Source organism: Leucopleurus acutus (genome assembly GCF_964270905.1).
Source record: "Leucopleurus acutus genome assembly, chromosome: 12".
Classification (NCBI taxonomy): Eukaryota; Metazoa; Chordata; class Mammalia; order Artiodactyla; family Delphinidae; genus Leucopleurus; species Leucopleurus acutus.
Genome location: NC_139154.1, coordinates 21284912 through 21304966, shown reverse-complemented (window position 1 = coordinate 21304966; position 20055 = coordinate 21284912). Strand labels below are relative to the sequence as shown.

The following is a 20055-nucleotide window of genomic DNA, read 5'->3' as shown; positions in this document are numbered from 1 at the left end:
AGATCCCACATGTTGCAGAGCAGCTAAGCCCACGTGCCACAACTACTGAAGCCCACGTGCCTAGAGCCCATGCTCCGCAACAAGAGAAGCCACCGCGATGAGAAGCCCGTGCACTACCGTGAAGAGTAGCCCCTGCTCGCCGCAACTAGAGAAAGCCCGCATGCAGCATAGGATAAATACTGAGATCAGTGGAATAGAATTTAGAGTCCAGAAAAGAAAGAAAAAGAAAAAAAAAAAGAGTTCAGAAACGCTCACATTTAAGGTCAACTGGTACCAAAACAAGTGTACCAAAGCAAGCGTACCAAAACAACTAAGCGGGAACAGAATGGTCCTTTGAGCAAACAGTGCTGGGCCACTGGATATCCACATGCAAATGAATGGAGCTGCACCCCTACTTCACATTTTACACAAAAATTAACTCAAAGTGGATCAAAGAGCTAAACATAAGAGCTAAAACTTTAAAATTTAAAAGAAAAACAAAGGGGTAAATCTTCATAATCTTGGCTTAGGCAGTAGTTTCTTAGATATGACACCAAAAGCACAAGCAACAAAAGAAATAAATTGAACTTTATCAAAATTAAAAACTTCTGTGCTCTAAGTACACCATCAAGAAAGTGAAAAGTCAACTCAAAAGAATGGGAGAAAATTTTTGCAAGTCATACATCTGGCAAAAGACTTGTATCTAGAATACATAAAGAACTTTTACAAATCAAAAAGTCTGAAAAACAAATAACACAATTAAAAATGTACAAAGGATCTGAATACCATTTCTCCAAAGATATTCCAATAACCAGCAAGCATATGAAAAGATACTCAACATCATTAGTCATCAGAGAAAAGCAATGAAAACCACTAAAATGAGATACGACTAGGTTGGCTGTAATTTTAAAAAGACAGATAATTACAAGTATTGGCAAAAGGAGGTGGAGAAACCAAATCCTTCATATACTGCTGGTGGGAATGTAAAATGGTCCAGCTGCTTTGGAAAACAGTTTAGCAGTTCCTCCAAAGGAACTGAGTTCCTCTGTCATTACCACCTGACAGAAGTAGTTCTACTCCTAGATATACATCCAAGAGAAATGAAAATACAGTCTATACAAAAACTTGTACACAAATGGTCATAGCAGCATCATTCCTAATAGTCCAAAAGTAGCAACAATCCACCTGCCCATCAACTGAATAACAGGTAAAATCAGTATTTCCATTCAATGGAATATTATTCTGCAACAAAAAGAAATGAAGCACCAATACATACTACACCATGGATGAACCTAGAACACATGCTAAGTGTTCACAGAACGCAAGTTGTTTGATTCCATTTATATGAAATGTCCAGAACTGGTAAATCTATAGAGATAGAAAGTAGATTAGTAGTAGCCTGGAGCTGAGGTGGGGGAAGGGAGGAAGGTAGTGATAGGAGGACTGGGATATGCAGTTTCTTCTCTGCAGCAACAAATATGTTCTAAAATGTGGCTACAACTGCATGATTCTGGGAATATACTAAAAGCCATTGAACTCGACACCTTAAATAGGTGAACAGTGTGGTGTTTGAATTACGTCTCAATAAATCTTTTTTTTTTAAGTGGTGTTTTTGAAATCCAAGGTTGTTCTCCTACTCACTACTATTCCCACCAAAGAAGTGGGGAGGGGTTGTTTTCAGTTTGTCGTGTTGCTGACGCCTCCTAATGAATGAACGGCTGAACATCTACTTCTGGTCAAGATGGTGTTAACGGGGACTGGATATACCTTTGCACTTGAAACAACCAAAACAAACCCATACAAAATTTACAAAACAAAGGTTTTCAAAAAACTGGACATCAAGCAACGAAGAACACTGATCCCTGAGATAAGAAACTAGACATCAAGCAATAAAGAACAGTGATCCCTGAGATAAGAAACAAATGAGGCGAGTCATACGACTGCCTGAACTTACTCCCTTTACAAAGTTTTTGGGCACGGCACAGGGAGAGGAAACCCAAGCAGAGCTCAGCAGACTCCCTTAGTTAAGGAGCGGGAGCTAAGAGTCCAGGTAAACCTAGACAGCTAGAGCTCCGGTGAGAATACCAGAAATGAGAGCTACACAAAGAGAAGAACCGCCAGGCTCTGCAAAGCGTCCCCTGTATGTTCACCCAAGTAACGATCAGCACATGCAAAGGAAACTACCAAGGCTGGGGGGAAGAAACATTCAAAAGGATTAGAAGGAACAGTGCAAGTGCTCACACGGATGGAAATAGTGCCTGTTCCCACTAAACAAATGGAAAAACTCATAAATCATGGGCAACTGAGAACTCAGAGAGGTCTTGCCTGAGCAGTGGGATATAACTAGCATTAGACTGAGCACTGATCCAGATCTCCCTAACAAAAACCATAAAAGCAAGACACAAAAGGATCAAGTTATTTCCATGTAACTTGACTGCACCCCAGAACAAAGCTCAAGAGTACTTATAGGAAGCACCCAACAAGGTAAAGTTCATGTCTCACATCCACGCCGAGATTACCAGACGGGAAAACATAACCAACAGTGACAACCATCCATCGAAACCAACCCAATGCTGGCATCGATATTAAAACTATGGGCAAGGACACTAAAGCAGCTATTATAACCGTATACAACCCAATACTGGCATAGATATTACAACTATAGGCAAGGACACTCAACCAGCTATTATAACTGTATTCACATGCTCAAAAGCAGAGATCTAGAAAATATTTTTAAAACACCCAAATCTTCTAGAGATGCAAATACAACACCAGAGATGAAAAATACATGGGATGGAATTAATGGCAGAGTCCACGATGAAAAAGAAAGTTAACATGAATGCATAGCAAAAGAAACTAACCAAAATGGAGCACAAAAAGAAAAACAAAGATACATCAGTGAGCTGCGAGACGACTTCAGGTGGCTTAATAAACATTCAATGGGAGTCCCCAAGACCAAGAAGAGGGAAGAGAAGAGAGGGGGGAAGAGAAAAAAGAACTGAAGAAACAGCGGCCAAAAATCTTCCAAATTTTATGAAACTTCTAAAGGCACATACCCAAGCTCCCAAACCCCAAGCACGAGAAACGTGAAGAGAAGTACACCAGGGCACGTCATAATCAAATTGCTCAACACCAGGGATAAACGTGAAGAGAAGTACACCAGGGCACGTCATAATCAAATTGCTCAACACCAGGGATAAACGGAGACTCTTAAAAGCAGTCAGGAGAAGGAAAAAAAAAAAAGACATGTAAAAAGGAACAAAATAAGAACAGCAAATTTCTCAGCAGAAACAATTCAAGTGAGACAACAGTGGAGTAACATCTCTAAGACAAGGGAAAAAAATAGCAACCTGGAATTCTATACTCAGCAAAAATTCTTTCAAAATCAAAAGCACAAAAATTTTCAGACATACAAAAACTGAAAGAATTCATCACCCAGCAGACCTGTACTATAAAAAATGATAACGTAAGTGCTTCAGGCAGAAGGAAAATGGTACCTGATGGCAATATGGATTCACACCGGGAATGAAAAGCACCAGAAATGCTAACAACCACATGGGTACATGTATTAGGGTTTTTTCTTACTATTTATATCTTTTTAAAAGATAGCTGACTGGGCTTCCCTGGTGGCGCAAGTGGTTGAGAGTCCGCCTGCCGATGCAGGGGACGCGGGTTCCTGCCCCGGTCCGGGAGGATCCCACATGCCGCGGAGCGGCTGGGCCCGTGAGCCATGGCCGCTGACCCTGTGCGTCCGGAGCCTGTGCTCCGCAAAGGGAGAGGCCACAGCAGTGAGAGGCCCGCGTACCGCAAAAAAAAAAAAAAAAAGATAGCTGACTGAGCAAAAATAGCACCAACATATTTTGAGATTTATAACATATATAAGAGTAAAATATATAACAAAATACTATAAGGCCAGGTAGGGAGAAACAGAAGTGATACTACTGTAATGTCCTTATATTACATATGAAGTATTTACGATTTGAAGGTAAACTGTGATAGGTTACAAGTACGTACTGTAAACCCTAAAGTAATGTATGAAACAATAAAGCAGAAGTTACAGCTAATAAGCCAGAAAATGGAATCACAAAAAACACTCAATTATTTAATTCAAAAGAAAGAAAAAAGGGAAAAAGACAAACTACCAAAGAGACAAAGTCCTCAGTAGAAAGAGCCAGAAAGAAATGAAAGAAGAAAGGTCAAGGGAAAAAAATCAACATCCTATGTAAAATTTAGCATTTTAAATCACTTTTTTCATATAGTAAGTAAAAAAGAGAATATATATTTTCAGCTAATTGAGTAGCAAACTGATGAAATGTCTAATTCAACCTTGGGGTTGCTGACTGACAGAGGCCTTGTTTAAACAAAATAAAACAAACTTTTTTTCACATTTTGATGGCTGGCGTTAGCAGTTAAAAAGGTCTTTTCCAGTGTGATTAGAGAAAGGTTAGAAATATTTCACTCGATATTAAATTTTTTTCAAAAAAGCCCACAAGACCATTTTACTCAGTAAGCTCGGGAAAAGAAAATTATCTTTTATCTGTATTATCAAAAAGCACATACATAGCACCTAAAAAGAAATGCAAAACCTCATCTTTGAATCATTTCCTTGTATAACCTGAACTCCAGAAACTTATTAAAAGCTATCTGAGTATCGTAAGGCTGTCTGTACACCAGTGATCCCATTTCACATAGGTCGCTTGCAGCCCTAAGGTCGGCGGTCCGGCGGGTAACCATCCCACCACGTGTCCCCCCCCTCTCTGGGCCATCCGTCTCCAAGTATGAGCACCACGTGTTGCTCACAGGACGCCCTGAGGTGTGATGAGAGCGCACTCCCCACCCTACTCTCTATGGGGATGCTGAGGGTGCTCGACCAAGAGCTGCTAACTCCTAACTCAGGACAGTCCGGACGCCACACCAGCAGCAGACAAAGGATGCAAGGCCTGCCAAGAGACAGACGCTCCAGGCAACTGACAGGGGCAGGCAATTACCATAATCAATGGAACACACCCCTCCTATCTCTATTCAGAGTTCTATTAACCAAGATGAGGAGCCATCAGCTCCAGCTGCTCACCCATCTCAGCCTCAACCAGAGACTCTGAATTTAAACCATAAAGCTTCACTGTGTACCACGTGTCCACCGCATCAGGTCCAGCTTAGCCATCCACTCCCACGGGCCCGCTCTTCCCCATCTGCAGTACCCTCCTCCTCAAGCTACGTGCTGCACAAGGCACGCGCTGACCGCTCTTCTTGTCCACTGCCACCAGCAAGGAGCCTCGAGGGATGCCTGGCACACGCCACGTCCGCAGCGAGCTCTGGAGTAACAGGACTGAGAGGAGAGCTGCCTAGCAGAGCAGGCTCAGATATCTCACAAACAGCGACACACAAACCAGATACTAAGCCCCCAAGTCACTGAAGAGTAGAGAGCTGAACATTCACAAGTCTTTTCTGGCAACTAAGGGAAGGGGCAACAAGAGCGGATGAGGAGCACGTGGACACACGGAGATGCCAAGTTCAAACAGGAGAGGCCCTAGAACTGCAGGCAGGCCCCGTGGGTGAACGAACACACTCAGTGAATCCTGCGCCACCTGAGCCACCCTCACTGCCTGACTCGGGTCCCAATAACCCGTGTGTCCCTTGGATGCACAACCCTGACTTGGGTAATCCTCAGTCTTTGACTTGAGATCTCCAAACTGAATAGTCAGCAAAACTACACCGCAACTACATAGAGGGTCCCAGAGTTACTGCTGGGGCAACAGTTCTGGCTGTCAACAGTATTCAGTCAGTATCATAAACAGGTAAGAATACAGCTCTAAGTATAAGAATTTTCCAGAAGTACACTAACATTAAATTTAGATTTGATCTGAATGCACTGAAGCCCCCAATAAGAGATATGATGAATTGGGAGATTGGGATTGACATATATACACTAACATGTATAAAATGGATAACTAACAAGAACCTGCTGTATAAAAAAATAAATAAAATAAAATTCAAAAATTTTTTTCTTTAGAATGCAAGATGAAGAGAATACTCTAAAAGGCACACCTGAAGAAAGTCAAATGAGCAACTGTACCCCACGTAACGCAACAAATCGTGTACTTAACTTGGTACGTGTCCTTCTGACCAGAGATACTAGATTCTGCTTTCTTTTTTCAAATCCCGGTGAGTCAACAGCTTCTGTCTGAGATAAAGGAAAACTCCAGTCTTTAGCATCACACGGCAAAGGGCTGACTATTGACAATGGAATCCCCCAATAAAATGTGAGAAGGGAAAACCGGTTTGGTCTAGTTCCTGATCCCAATGACCTCACTGATAGTGAACAGTTTGTCTTTATGGCGATAAGAAACTGTTTTCAGATGTTTCAAGAAATGACCTAAATGCAGTGATGACTAATACTAAGAGTGGGGAAGGTAAAGGTTTCAGGGAAGCAGAGACAGGCGGCCGTGTCATCAGAACCGGGAGGTGTGGAGTTATGCTGCCGAGAAAGGGGCAGACCCGAGCAAACACATGCCCCCTCTTTTCTCCTTCTATGTAAGGCTCCCAGGTGCAACTCTTCTGAAAGCATCTGAGATGCGAGGCCCAAACACCTGCTGAAGGCACTCCTCCCAACAGCCAAAATCTAGAAAGAACTGTGACGTCCATCAGCTGGCGAACTGGTGGACAAAACACAGCCCGTCCATACCCTGGACACCATCCAGACATAAAAAGGAACAAACTACCACGCTCAGCGGCATGGACAAACTTCAGAAGCATTATGCAAAGTGAAAGGAATCATACACCAGCGACCACACGTGGCATGATTTTATTTATATGCAATGTTCAAAGAAGGCGAATTTATAGAGACAGAAAATAGACGGCGGTTGTCTGAAGCTCTGGGATGGGACAGGGGTTCACTGTGAAAGGGTAGGAGGGATCCTGCTGGGGCGATGGAAGTGCTGGACACTGATCTGTGGGGACAGCTGTGCCACTCAGTACATCTACTAAAAACCCTTGAAATGCAGGCTTGAGGCGGGTGAATTCCGTGATATATAAAATACACCTCAATAAAGCTGTTTAAAAAAACAAACCCGTTGAACAAACTTCCGTGTCTGCTGGAGGCTGGTGTGGGACAGCAGTGAGCCTGGGGATGCCCACCCAGCACGCCCGCATGGCCCCCGTCCCTGGGTTGCATCTCCCACTTTAAGTATCAGCCCCAAGGCGCTGCTCCACTCCTGTTTTCGTTTTTGTTGTTGGCATTGCTGTTTTTGTGGTTACTGCTCCGGATGAAAAGTAGCCCACGCCTGAACAAAACCACAGGTGTGAAATCAAAGATGCAACTTCTAATTGACTCCTGGTCTGGGGGACTGATCACATGAGTCACAGGGGTTCATTCCCATAAAAATGATTATGAGAAGCATAAAGAGATCAAGGGGAAGAAATGACGGCACAGATTGTTACTATCAGGTTTTGACCGCTAAACTATGGATGGAGCAGGGACTTCCCTGGCGGTCCAGCAGTTAAGACTCCACGCTTCCACTGCAGGGGCCACGGGTTCGGTCCTGGTCGGGGAACTAAGATCCTGCACGCGGCAAGGTGCGGCCAAAAGAAAATAAATAATAAAATAAAATGCAAGAAAAAAAACGACTTAAGAAAAAATGGAGGGACTTCCCTGGTGGCAGAGTGGTTAAGACTCCACGCTCCCAATGCAGGGGCCCCGGGTTCGATCCCTGGTAAGGGAACTAGATCCCACATGCGTGCCGCAACTAAGAGTTTGCATGCCCCAACTAAGGAGCCCATGTGCCTCAACTAAGGAGCCGACCTGCCGCAACTAAGACGCGGTGCAACCAAATAAATAAATAAAAATTTTTTTTTTTAATGGATGGAGCAAAGAGAAAAAAGTTATAATCTAAGTGCCCACTGAGGGGACACCAAAAGTGAGGCAATTTGCACAGCACCCTGAGGAGATCCTCATTTGGAAGCAACTGATACCAAACGAAGTATGAGGCTAAAATGAGGAGAGGGGACACTTGGTGGCACAGCGCCCCAGGCCCCCCCTTTCTCTACCTCACAGTCCAGGAAACCAGAGGCTCAGGCCCTGAAGAAGCTGAAGGAGAAATGCTCCAGATGTGAGGACAGGAGGGAAAGCGGCAAGCCACAGGGCTGCAAAGCTAAGATATCAGACGGCACATCTCCAGCCTCCTTCCTCCACCTGAGCCCCACAGGCCAATAAACATGCACAGCCCCCAAGCAGGAAAAGCTTCTGGGTGTTCTTCTTAGAGAAACCCCAAAGAAAAGCCCTTCAGATGTTCAGCACTGGGGTTCCCCATCCACGAGAATATACTGGGCCCGCCTGCACTCCCTAAACTGAATTACCAGCAGTCAGCAGCCTCCAAGTCACTGCTAGTGCCTCAGTCAAATACGAGCAGAGTCACCCATCTCCAAGTATTTAAGGACAATCTTCAGCGTTAAAGACAAAGACCCAGGACTTCCCTGGCGGTCCAGTGGTTAGGATTCCAGGCTTTCACTGCCGAGGGCCCAGGTTCAATCCCTGGCTGGGGAACTAAGATCCCGCATGCCACATGGCATGGCCAAATAATAAAAAAATAAATAACCCAAATAAACAAAGAGGAAAACTGAAATCTGGAGGAAATGGGGGGGCGGGGGGGAATGCCGGAGACACAAGAATACCAACCAAAAGAAAATACCTGTATCTACACTCAGTATCCTCAGAGAGATTAGATAAATTCACGACAGAATAGACGCATTTTTTTAATTAAAAAACTGAGAAAGAGGGCTTCTCTTATAAATTAAAAATATGACAAAGCTAAAAATTCAATAGAAATATTGAAATGGAAAGTCAAAGACATTTCATAACAGTAGAACAAAAAGACAAAAATAGAGGAAAAGATAAGAAAATAAATCAAAGAGGTGACTCACAGGACTTTCAGAAAGAGAAGGCAGGGAATTTGGAGGGGAAGAAAAAAAAATTTCCCAGAAAAAAAGGGCAGCTCCTAAGAAAAACAATTAACCAAGCACCTGGAACAGCGAATGACAACACAAGACACTCATAAAATCTAAGAACACCAGGAATAAAGAGAATATCCTAAAAGCTTCCCCAAAGAAGTTTAAAACAGGTCACACTCAAAAGACCAATGACTTCAAAATTCCAAGAGAAAAATGAATATTCACGCTAGAATATTTTCCACCCACTAACATATAAATCCCACGTAAAGGAAGAACAAAAGCATTCTGGGTCATCCAAAGACTTAAAACCTTTACACCCCAGGCACCCTTACTTACAAAGCAACTGGAGGATGTGCTACAGGAAAGAAAGGCAGTACACCAAAAAAAAAAAAAAAAAAAGACTGTGGCATCCAGGAAACAGATGGTCCAGGAGCAGAGCTATGCACCAAGGTGGGAGGCCAAGCATACCTGGCCAGCTCCCCTCCAGGGAGAAAAAAGCAGAATCTACAGGTTATCTGAAACAATGAGTCATCTAACGTGTTCAAGTGTTTAGAAAAGCGGTTGATAAAGGCTGAACTTTGCTAGGTACTTGATATTAACTTTCAGGGCGTTTGAGGTGGAAGGTAATGACAAGTACATGGAAAACTAAGCAAACGAAAAAGGCAACGCAAGGGGGAAGGAGTGTTTAAAAAAGAAAATGTAATCATATTAGATTGCTTGGCTCAGAGATAAACAGTATAATACAAACCATTATCATTTTAACCCCAAATTATGATATACTCATTTAAGGGAGGGGGACAAGCATAATAGCTGATTCTTCACGTGGGGCCACACCAGTAGTTCCAGAACCGTCACCACCGTCCCAAGAAGTCAGTAAGTGTACAAAACTCATAAATGAAGAAAAAGCCATGTGAGCGCGTAATTGAGAGATGCAGCAGCCAGCTTCAAGTGGAGCCGCTAAACGCACCGGAAACAGACGTCGGGCTCCCCTGGTGGCGCCGTGGCTCAGAGTCCGCCTGCCGATGCAGGGGGCACAGGTTCGAGCCCTGGTCCGGGAGGATCCCCCATGCCGCGGAGCGGCTGGGCCCGTGAGCCACAATCACTGAGCCTGCGCGTCCGGGGCCTGTGCTCCGCAACGGGAGAGGCCGCGATAGTGAGAGGCCCGCGCCCCGCGACGAAGAGTGGCCCCGCTTGCCACAACTAGAGAAAGCCCTCGCACAGAAACGAAGACCCAACACAGCCAAAATAAATTAATTTTTTTTAAAAAAGACATTAAAAAAAAGCAAATAGATGTCCCTTGGGAATAGGACAACGCCAAGTTTTGATAAGAGAACTTTAGTTTGTCACCTGGCTGCAACTATGTGCATTCCTAGCTTTGGCAAGTGTTTGAAGGTCCTGTCTGCCATATAATGAAAAGAAAGTTTTTAAGTCATAGCACAAAAGTGGGGGCTCTTTCCTTTTTAATAATTTAATAATTAGTTAAGATTAAAAATTGAATAGGAAAACCTGTCAACACTTGGCCATATCTGAGATACTTGCAATGCCCCAGGGATGGAGGGCCAATTCCGCAGAAAGAGGGAAGCAGCCTGGGCTCCAGCTCCCTCCTCCTCGTGGACAAGGCCCCCAGTTCTCTCGCTAATGCAACACATCAGCCCAAGGGCTCACAGAGAGCCCTGTGCAGACTCGACCCTGCCAGTTCAGGGCTCCCGCAGGTCCGCTCTGCTGACTGGGGTACAACCAGGTAAATTCAGAAACTGACGACTGCAGAAAAACTTTTATAGCAAGTTGACAGGGTGACATGATGCCCTTTGATTCTAATAACAAAAAGATGCTGTATACAGAAATGGATAAACAACAAGGTCCTGGGAATTCCCTGCCAGTCCAGTGGTTAGGACTCCAAGCTTCCACTGCAGGGGGCCCCGGGTTCGATCCCTGGTCAGGAAACTAAGATCCCGCATGCCACGCGATGCGGCCAAAAAGAAAAAGAAAAAAAACCCACAAGGTCCTACTGTATGGCTCAGGGAACTACATTCAATATCCTGTGATAAACCGTAATGGAAGAGAATATGAAAAAGAATGTGTATATAATATGAAAAGAGTGTGTAATATATATAACTGAATCACGTTGCTGTACAGCAGAAATTAACACAACATTGTAGGTCAACTGCACTTCAATAAAATAAATATTAAAAGAAAAGATTCAGGCTGGCATTTTCTGTGTCTATTTTTTCACCTCGCTTTTCTGGTCACGTGTTTGAACTATTTCAGCCCTGCGGAGGCTGGAAAGCTCTCTGGGGTCGGGCACATGGGCTGTGTCTGGGTGGAGGGCCTGGGGAGACAGAGCCATCACAGGATGGTACACATCTGATGTTACACATCTGGCACGCCGTGTCCACCCCGTCTTCCCTGCACTCCTGGAGGGTAAACACACTGCCTGCTTCCTGCACCGCTGTGTGACCAGGCAGGCAGGGCCCAGCTCGGGTAGCAGCACAGTGAGTACTGTAAGTGGCAGGAAACCAGCCCTGTATGGTTAACTGGTGTCCCCAAATTAGTTCTAAGTTCCTCACAATGCTACGCAGATGTCAGAGTTTCTAAGATCCCAGTTTTTAAAACTTTTGAGAAGTCCTAAAACTCATCATTCTGTCCTCCCTTTTGAAATTCTGACAGAAAACAGGGCCTCGCAACTCCATCCCTGCCAACACATCACTCAGTTCTCTTCTGAATGATGCCAGCAGACTTTTATCACCGAGCCAGCCTCCTAACAGAATATCATAAAAACCTAAGACTTTGGCTGCCACGCTGGTCACTGGTAATATAACATTGCCCTGGTCTCCGTTCTCTTACTGGCCATCCCTCCCTAAGTCCAAAAAATGTATCCTGATTCAATTCTTGTGTTATCATATTATTACAGCAAAATAACTGTCAATCAAATCTTCCAAAAGTACTAGGTAGTCTCTACCCTCTGATAATCACGTCCCAGTGACTACGTAATCAGGTCCCAAATTACATATTAAATATATCTTAATATTTTAACACTGGTAATTCAGAGTAGTATTAAAACCAACTTGAATTCACAAAAAATCTGTTTGTAGTAAATATTCAAAGCAATTATTTGCAAGTACTTTACAGAATGACCCACAAGCCGCTAGCTATATATCTAGCTACTTGTGCGAGAAACAAAGTTTTTAAAACACTGATTTTTTAAAAGGTGAGGTGGTGACCTAATATTGTTTTGACCCGTAAAATTATTACAAATTCTAAATAGGTAGTGCTTGATCCTGAGAACTCACTGTAAATTAAGTTCTTGACTCCAATACAGTGAATGGCCACACAGTCAACTTTTGTACATTTTCCTTTATAAGATGAGAGTGAAGTTTCCAGGGTATCAGGTATCAGTGCTGCCCTTCTGGGCAACAGTCCTGCTTCGGCACCGGCACCGGAACCACCTGGGTCTGAAAGCAGTGCACTTGCACAGTCATTTACATGCACTGCTGTCTGCCAATTTAAATCATTAGAATAGAGAAAAAGTGAAAGCACTGTTACTAATGATAAGAAGCACAGGCATCTAAACTTAGTGCAGCTGAGAGATGGAAAACACTTGATGCTCTGAGGGTGGGCAACGTCTTGGCTCAAGACGCTGTTCACAACCAGGTGCAAGTATTTATTTACTAAGAAAGCAAAGAAACAAAAGACCATGTAAGAAATGCATGTGTCAAAGCACCCATCTCTAGGCTAAAATGTATTTTAGTTTATAATATTTTTAGTTCCCTGGGAAGGAAACTCCTTAGGTTATTCCCTGGCTTGGCACACCTGCTCAGGGATTCATTACCTCCAGAGCAGGATGTATTTTTTCAGAAATCGTCTTTGCTTTTCAAAGGCCAATCCACAAAAATCTATGAACACACACACTGTACCAAAAGTGCCCCCAGATAATGTCAATATGTAGAAACAGACATAGATCCAAACTTGGTCAAGAAAAAAGGCAAAATACAAGCTTGCAAGCTATGCAAATAAACACTGTATTACAGAGTTTCAAGCAATAAGGAGTTTAAAAACTATCACAAGCAGGGTTTTATCTGCTCGTTGGTTTTTCTGCAAGGCTTCTGACGTTCCTGATTTAGTTTAGGGCCAAAACAGTTTTGGGAAGTTTGGGTTGATATTTTTTAAGAGAGCCACACACCTATGTGTGTTCAACAGGGTTGGTTCATCCCCCCTCCCTTAACCCAGGGCCAGAATCCTTCCAGCGTGAAGGGACTCTGTGCCTCAGAACAAGTCCGTACATGCCACTCAGAGGCCGATCAAACCTCCTCCTAAGGAAAACATCTAGTTCTACAAAATTTAGTTTGCCCCAGTGGATGTCTTTACCTCCATTTAAGAACAAGAGGCGTCACCCTGACAAAGCAACGTTTGCGGAGCGCCCCTCCCTAAAGGTTAAGTGCGTGCTCCAAGACGCTACGAAGATGATCTTTAAAAAGCTACACAGTTTACATGGCAATCAAAAGCAATTTTAGCACTTTCACAAATCCCAAGGCTCCTCCTAATCCAGCAGGCAAGCAGTGGACCCGTTTAAAGGGTCACACCAAAGCCTGCAGAGAAGGAGTGGATTTAGCAAGAAGCAAAGCCCAAGAATTCACCCCAACACTCTTCTCTCTACTGCCCTGCCCTGGCCTTCCTTCCCCTCCTCTCTCCTAGACCACTGCCCCAGGCCAACCACCGTACCTGCTCCTTCCCCAAAGGTCCCCTGACCAAGGCTCCTACCCCCAGGGATCCCCAATCCCGACAAAGCTTTCAATGTCACCTCAATGCCAGGGAATGATGGACCTCCTCAATGCCAACACGAATAACCCCTCCCGAGATGCCCACTACCCCCAAGCCCTACTACCATTGCCAAAGGTCACCCTCAGCCCTTTGGCCACACATACCCCCCTTTCTTCAATAAAAGAGGGGGACAGCATTAGCACAGCGCCTAACAGGTGGCCGACTCTCAGGTTAGCTCTGCTTACCATCTTCGGGCCTAGTGTAGCCTCGTCCTCAACCTTCAAGGTGTCCAGTCCACCAAGGCCCTCTCCTCCAAGGACAGGGTCAGACGAGTCAAGATGCTCTCTCCATCTGGCCTGTGAGTAAGCCCTGACTCGAGGCAGTGAGCCTGCTGGATTCTCAACTCCCTAACTTCCCCTCGGACCCCTACCATGCCATTCCAGATGCAGGATATTCCTGCCTTTAGCCAAGACATTTTGGAACAATGGCCACTGGACGCTTGCAAGATGCAAAATAAAAGTAGCCACCCCCAAGGAAAAAACAAAAATGGCCAAATCAACGTTAAAAATAACAAACTCCAAAAACACAAAAACAAACTTTGATCTATCATTTCTGGCTTGGACTTTTCACATTATCGTTTCTCCCTTTGATGAAAATAATTAAAATTCACTGTACCTACTCAACATGCACAAGATCATCTTACAGACACTTCTTTTATAAATATATGGTACTCTGAATGAAACCCTGTGAACAGAAATTCACAATTTTTTTCACATTTTATGAGTACCCTTCCCTATGATCTCTCAGAAATCTAAAGCAAAAAATAAATTTCTCTAAATAGAATACAGCCTGTGTCTCAGCTCCTTTTTTAAAGGTAAAGCTACATACTGTTCAACTATACCCAGACTATTTACCATTTTTGTCAGATGGAGAAAATTATAAACTATCCCCAAGAAAGCCATTTTCATAGAACATATCAGAACTCAGAAAACTCCCTCTCTCGACTCATTCACTTCATGTAACCATAGTCTTCTAAAAATAAGCAACCACAATCACTAAAAAGGTTCATAGAAAAAACAAAAAATAGAAAATATAACAATGAAATAAATTAGGACTACAGGTTGTTCAGCTTACAGGTGTTTCACCTAAAGTTATGTTTAAAAAAAAAAGCTTCTCTATAAAAAACAAATTAGACACAAGTATTTTCCAAAATCTGATGCTAGTCACACTAGTGGATGTTTAGCAACAGTAAACAAATGCTACAGTGTCAATAATCTAATCCCAAAACCACCATACGCAAATCGTACCAACAAAATACCTAAACTCCTAGGCAAGATGTAAACGGTTCTAGAAAGTACACATTTAAAGAGAAGAGAGAATGGAAATGTTAACTGTCTCTGCTATTTCCACCATCTCTAAGACTAAACTTCCCAGGATCAGTTCATAAATATGAAAGAGCTTCTCGTGATAGTAAGAGAATATGTATGAGATAATCAGGAAAATGTTCACACTGAGCATCTGAAGCAAGCTTATGGTCACCGAAGGGGGAAGTGGGGGGGATCAATTAGGAGTTCGGGATGAACACATACAAACGACTCTACATAAAATAGATAACCAACAAGGGCCTACTGTGTAGCACAGGGAACACGACTCAATATTCTGTAATAACATGTAAGGGAAAAGACTCTGAAAAACATAAACATATATATATAAAAAAATATATATATACACACACACACATACATATGTGTCTATATATATATAAAACTGAATCACTTTGCTGTATACCTTACTAACACATTGTAAGTCAACTATACTTCAATTTTTAAAAAAACCTGAATATTTGATAGGAAGGAATTAGTTTTTTTGGTGTGAGAACAGCACTGAGACTATCTAAAAAACAAAAAAAGATACATACTGAAGCATTTATGGGTGAAATGGTATCTGGGTTTTATGTGAAGATAATGGATGGAGAGAGGGAAGACTACAGACAAAACCAGATTAGTCACGTGCTGGTAACTGCTAAACTGGTGATCTCTCTCTCCCTAGTGTCTGGTTCAAATTCTCCATAATAATAAAACAACTGCAGGCGAGCAAAATCTCAAGCACTCTTGCTCGTGATCGTACGGCACGGTTGTACAGATTGCTTAATTCCTCGGGTTTGCATAATTTGAGAATTTCTCCTCAACTGTACTGACTTTATAGGGAGAGAGCCAGAGACCCGGGTCACTGCCACGATCCCCAAATGTTGGGGATCCCAACTTCCCCCAAATGTTGTGCTCAGCAAATCTATCTCAAAAGATTGGGGGAAGAGGGGATGAAACCGAAGGGGTAAGGAGGAGGGGAAACCCTCGGCAGCGAACCCGCCCCACCTGCTCCTATAAAGAACCCCCAGCTCTTAAACCCTTTAAGACCCGTTCAGGTTTCACCGGCTTCTGCTTTACTTCACCAGCCTTCACATCCACGCTGACCAAAGAAGATGCAAACAATCCAACTACTGTGTAACCAGGTCAAAAACAAGCTCTGGCTAGTTCACTTGGACGAGGGCACACTCACTACTCGAATCTGGCCAGAAAAACTGGGTTAGAAAAAACCGACTGGTGCTTAAACAAACACTGGGGCTCGGGAAAGAACATCTTTCAGCCAGTTAGCAGACCACTCAGGGAGTTGCAACACAATCTTTTCCAAAATTTTCCAAAAGCTTCCAAATTCAGTTGAGCCCGGCAGGCTGAGCTCACAGGGCTCTCTTTCAAATTCAAAAATCTGGCCCTGGCCCCAACAGTTAACCAACAAAACACATGCTGATTCACTTGAGATCACCTCAGAATACTGACTCCATCCAGTTCAGGCCACAGGCCGGGACACAGCCCAGGCCAGGGGAAGTCAGGGCTGGGGAGAGGCTTTCAAGAGATAGAGAAACCCTATTCTCAGAGCAGAAAACAGACAATGGGATCCACACTTAATTTGGGCGAAGAAAATGTCTACAGTCAGCTTCCAACCCCCCCCCTCCATTTTTAATGAGACAATGACAATTCTTCACAGCGAACCACAAAGCCCTGCTTCATAAGATTTTTTTTTTTTATTCTATCCCAACCTTGTACCCAGCTAGAAAACACTAACAGCTACCAAACACCCCCGGTGCAGATAACTTTGAGAAAGCGTTCGGTAATAAGAAACAAATCAGGAGAGGGAGAATTTCACATTCCGTTTCAAACGTTCAAGGCCTGCGCCTCCATTACCTAGAGCTGCTCATAAACTCTAGAATGTGCACTGGATAAAATGCGCAGCACGGGTTAGTCTCACGAGGTGTCAGCTACTCATTGCCGACTCAGAGTCTCCAGATTTGTTAGTTTCATTTCCTGTTGGGGGCGACGGGGCAGGTATTAAAAAAAAAAAAGAGGAAGACCTGGGTTGGGTGTAAAATCTGGGCACCCTCTCCACTCCTGGGCTCTGCCTCATTTCTGTTTCAATTACACACCTGTCAAACAGGTTATTCCTGGAATTCAGACCGTATAATCGTCACACTGTAATTCTTCCTGCTCCTGTTGCCCAAACACACACCGTTCCCCGGTTCCCCAAAACATGTACCCATCAGTAGAATGCACGCTGCTTATAAAGGAGAAGCGAGTAGCACCGAACCACGCTCCCTGGGCGCCTGGCGAGCATTCAAAGAGGGAACACGAAGACAATTCTCAAGGAAGCCAAGGCAGTGTTTTGGGATAATCACAAGCAAGGCCTGCCTCTACTGAATCTTAATTAACACACCAACTCCGAAGGCCAGATCTGGGAAAGACGGGGAAAAATGTAGGTTGTCTGATGCAAAAATGCTTGCCCATTTTATGGGAGAAAAGTGCATGCCTAAGAGTGGAGCTTATTTCCTTAACTGAGAGCCAGGAAATGAGGTCTTTTCAGGCCAGTGTGCATATAAACTCTGCTGAAAAACAGCGGGACGGCGAGGCGAGACCCCTCTCCCAACTTCAGCCGAGCGGCGTGGCCGCCGGGCGGCGGCGTATCCATCAGCCTCCCCGTCGCCCCCGGACCAGAAGTTTCAACCCGTCCCCGGGAAACAAAGGAGGCGCCCACACCGACCTTATAGACTTGTCCGTAGGTGCCATTTCCCACCACTTCCACCAGCTCGAAAATCCCAGCCGGATCCTGGAGGAGAAGGAGGGGAGGGGTGAGCATCGGAAAGCAGCACAACAATGAATAAAAGAAGCGGGGCAGCTGGAGAGAAAGGGCGGCGACCACAGAGGTGGGCTTCGCCCGGCGCGGTCGCCGGCGCCCGAGAGCCGCGATGGGGGTCGGGGCGCGCGGGGTCGGGGTCCCGGGCGGCGGCTCCGGCGGAGGGTCGCGCCCCGGGCCCCGCACCCGCCGACGCGGGCAGACAAAGGGGCCGCCGCGCCCGCGGCTCTGCCCGCGGCGGCGCCCGAGCACCCGGCCGGCCAGGGCGCGGCCCCGGCTCCCCGCTCTCGGCTCCCCGCGCCCCGCGGCCGCCACTCACCCGCAGGGAGGACAGGTCGATGTCCACCAGACTTTTTGCAGGGGAGTCGTTCGCCATTTTCCCTTTTTGCCACCCAAAACCCGGCCACAATCAATCGGTCTCTGGTGTGTTTCTGGGAGTCGGAGGCCCGGAGGGCGGCGCGGGCCCGCGGGCGAGGCCGGGCGCGGCGGGCGGCGGCGCTCACTCCATGGCCGGGGCGGCCGGCAGGACCCCGGGCGTTGCCCGCGCCTCAGGCCCCGGCCCCGCGCCCCGCCGCGCGCCTGCACGAGCGGCCCGGACCAGGGGCCGCGGCGCCACCGAGAGTGGAGCCCGGAGCGCGAGGCCGCCAGACAAAGATGACCGGGAGGCGGAGGCGGAGGCGGGCGCGCGGCGGGGGGCGGCGGCGCGGGAGGAGGAGACACGGGACACCGAAAACGTATTCTGAGGAGAGCAAACAGCTCCCCCTTTCCTCCTCCGGCAGGAAAAGCGGGCGGAAGCGCGCTCGCGCCCGGAGCCGGCCCGGGCTGGGGGCGAGGGGCGCAGCGCGGCGTGAATATTCAGCAGGGGTGGGGCCCGGACGGCGGCCGCGCGCGGGGCCGGGTGCGCGGGGAGGGGCAGCGGGGGGAGCGTGGGGAGCGCCCGCGACAAAGGGAAACCGGTCCGGACCCCCGGGCGGAGGGGCGGGCCGACCCCTCCCTCCCGGAGCCCCGCCCCGCCCGCCGCGCCCAGCTCCGCCAGCATCCCCGAGGAGGAGGGTCCTCCCGGCCCCGCCCCCGCTCCCGCTCTTCCCATCCCGTCCCATCCCCCATCTCCAGATTCTGGCCCCTTAAGACCCTCGCTTCCTGTTTCCCTACCTGGTTTTCTTGTCCTTTCTCTTCTTTTCCGGGCTAAACCGGTGGCCTGATTAGGTTGGGGCTTCACTGAGCATCACTCGGCTGCCGGGTCCCGCCCGAGACTTTCAGCGGAAACTGAATCCAGAGCAGCTCCTCCAACTGCCTTGTGCCGAGGAGCACCTCACTCAGTAGCTGCGCACTGTGTCAGGGGCCAGGAGTCCTAACCCGAGTTTTGTGCCTAGAGATCACTGAGGACCTACAGACGGGCTTCTTACGGCAACTCTGGAAGCTAGTCAGCAGTTAGGTAGTTTCATCCTGTTAAACAAGAATATATGGTCTGCACAACGGTCATTGTTATCACTATCACTCCACTGTCCAAAACTTTCAATGGCTCCCTATTCCCTCACAGCGGGTTCTCAAATGTGAGTGCCCGCCCGGGAATCACCGAGAGAGCTTGTAAAAGCATGGATTGCCGACCCCACCTCCAGACTTTGCCATTCAGCAAGTGTTGGGTAGGCCTGAGAACTCGAATTTCTAACAAGTTCTCAGACGATGCTGAGTTGCTGTTACAGGGATCACACTTTGAGAACAGGGGCCTCTTGAAAATCCAAGGCCCTTCCAGTTGGGCTTCACAAACACCATCATCATTGTCTACCAATTCTTGGTTTACTTACAGTATCAATTTAACCCCTCCTTTAGCCTTAGGGTGATGTTATCCTCGTTTTAAGGATGAGGAAACCAAAGTACTGAAAGCTGAGGAATTTTCCTAAATTCTTCAAAGGCATAGCCTGGAAGTGGAGGAGGGATTCTCACCAGGTCAGCCTAGTCCCAAAATCCAAGTCTCTGATTCGGCCAAGTTAGTCTTCTACCCAGAATATGTTTAGCACTCTCCTGCCTCCCGAAAGTTTGATTTCCAAGATTTTCTTCTTTTTTTTTTTTTTTTTTTGATGTGGACCATTTTTAAAGACTTTATTGAATTTGTTACTATATTGCTTCTGTTTTACGTTTTGGTTGTTTGGCCGCAAGGCATGTGGGATCTTAGCTCCCCAACCAGGGATTGAA

At 46.0% G+C, this 20055-nt stretch overlaps 1 protein-coding gene across 21 annotated transcripts in view; it reads right to left on the bottom strand.

Moving 5' to 3' along the window:
• The window catches only part of MAP4K4 (mitogen-activated protein kinase kinase kinase kinase 4), a gene marked incomplete at its 5' end in the record, with an annotated part of 171631 nt that extends 153155 nt beyond the window's left edge, over window positions 1-18476 (bottom strand). For 17 of the 21 annotated variants that reach the window (XM_082851746.1, XM_082851731.1, XM_082851732.1 and 14 more), the window contains 2 exons: window positions 17770-17835; window positions 18182-18476. In XM_082851746.1, coding sequence (XP_082707872.1) covers window positions 17770-17835; window positions 18182-18238 — 123 coding nt within the window. Of the gene's footprint in view, window positions 1-17769; window positions 17866-18181 lie in introns of those variants that run through there. The other 4 variants (XM_082851748.1, XM_082851736.1, XM_082851738.1 and 1 more) reach the window with 1 other exon arrangement.
• Between the last annotated feature and the right edge of the window lie 1579 nt (window positions 18477-20055).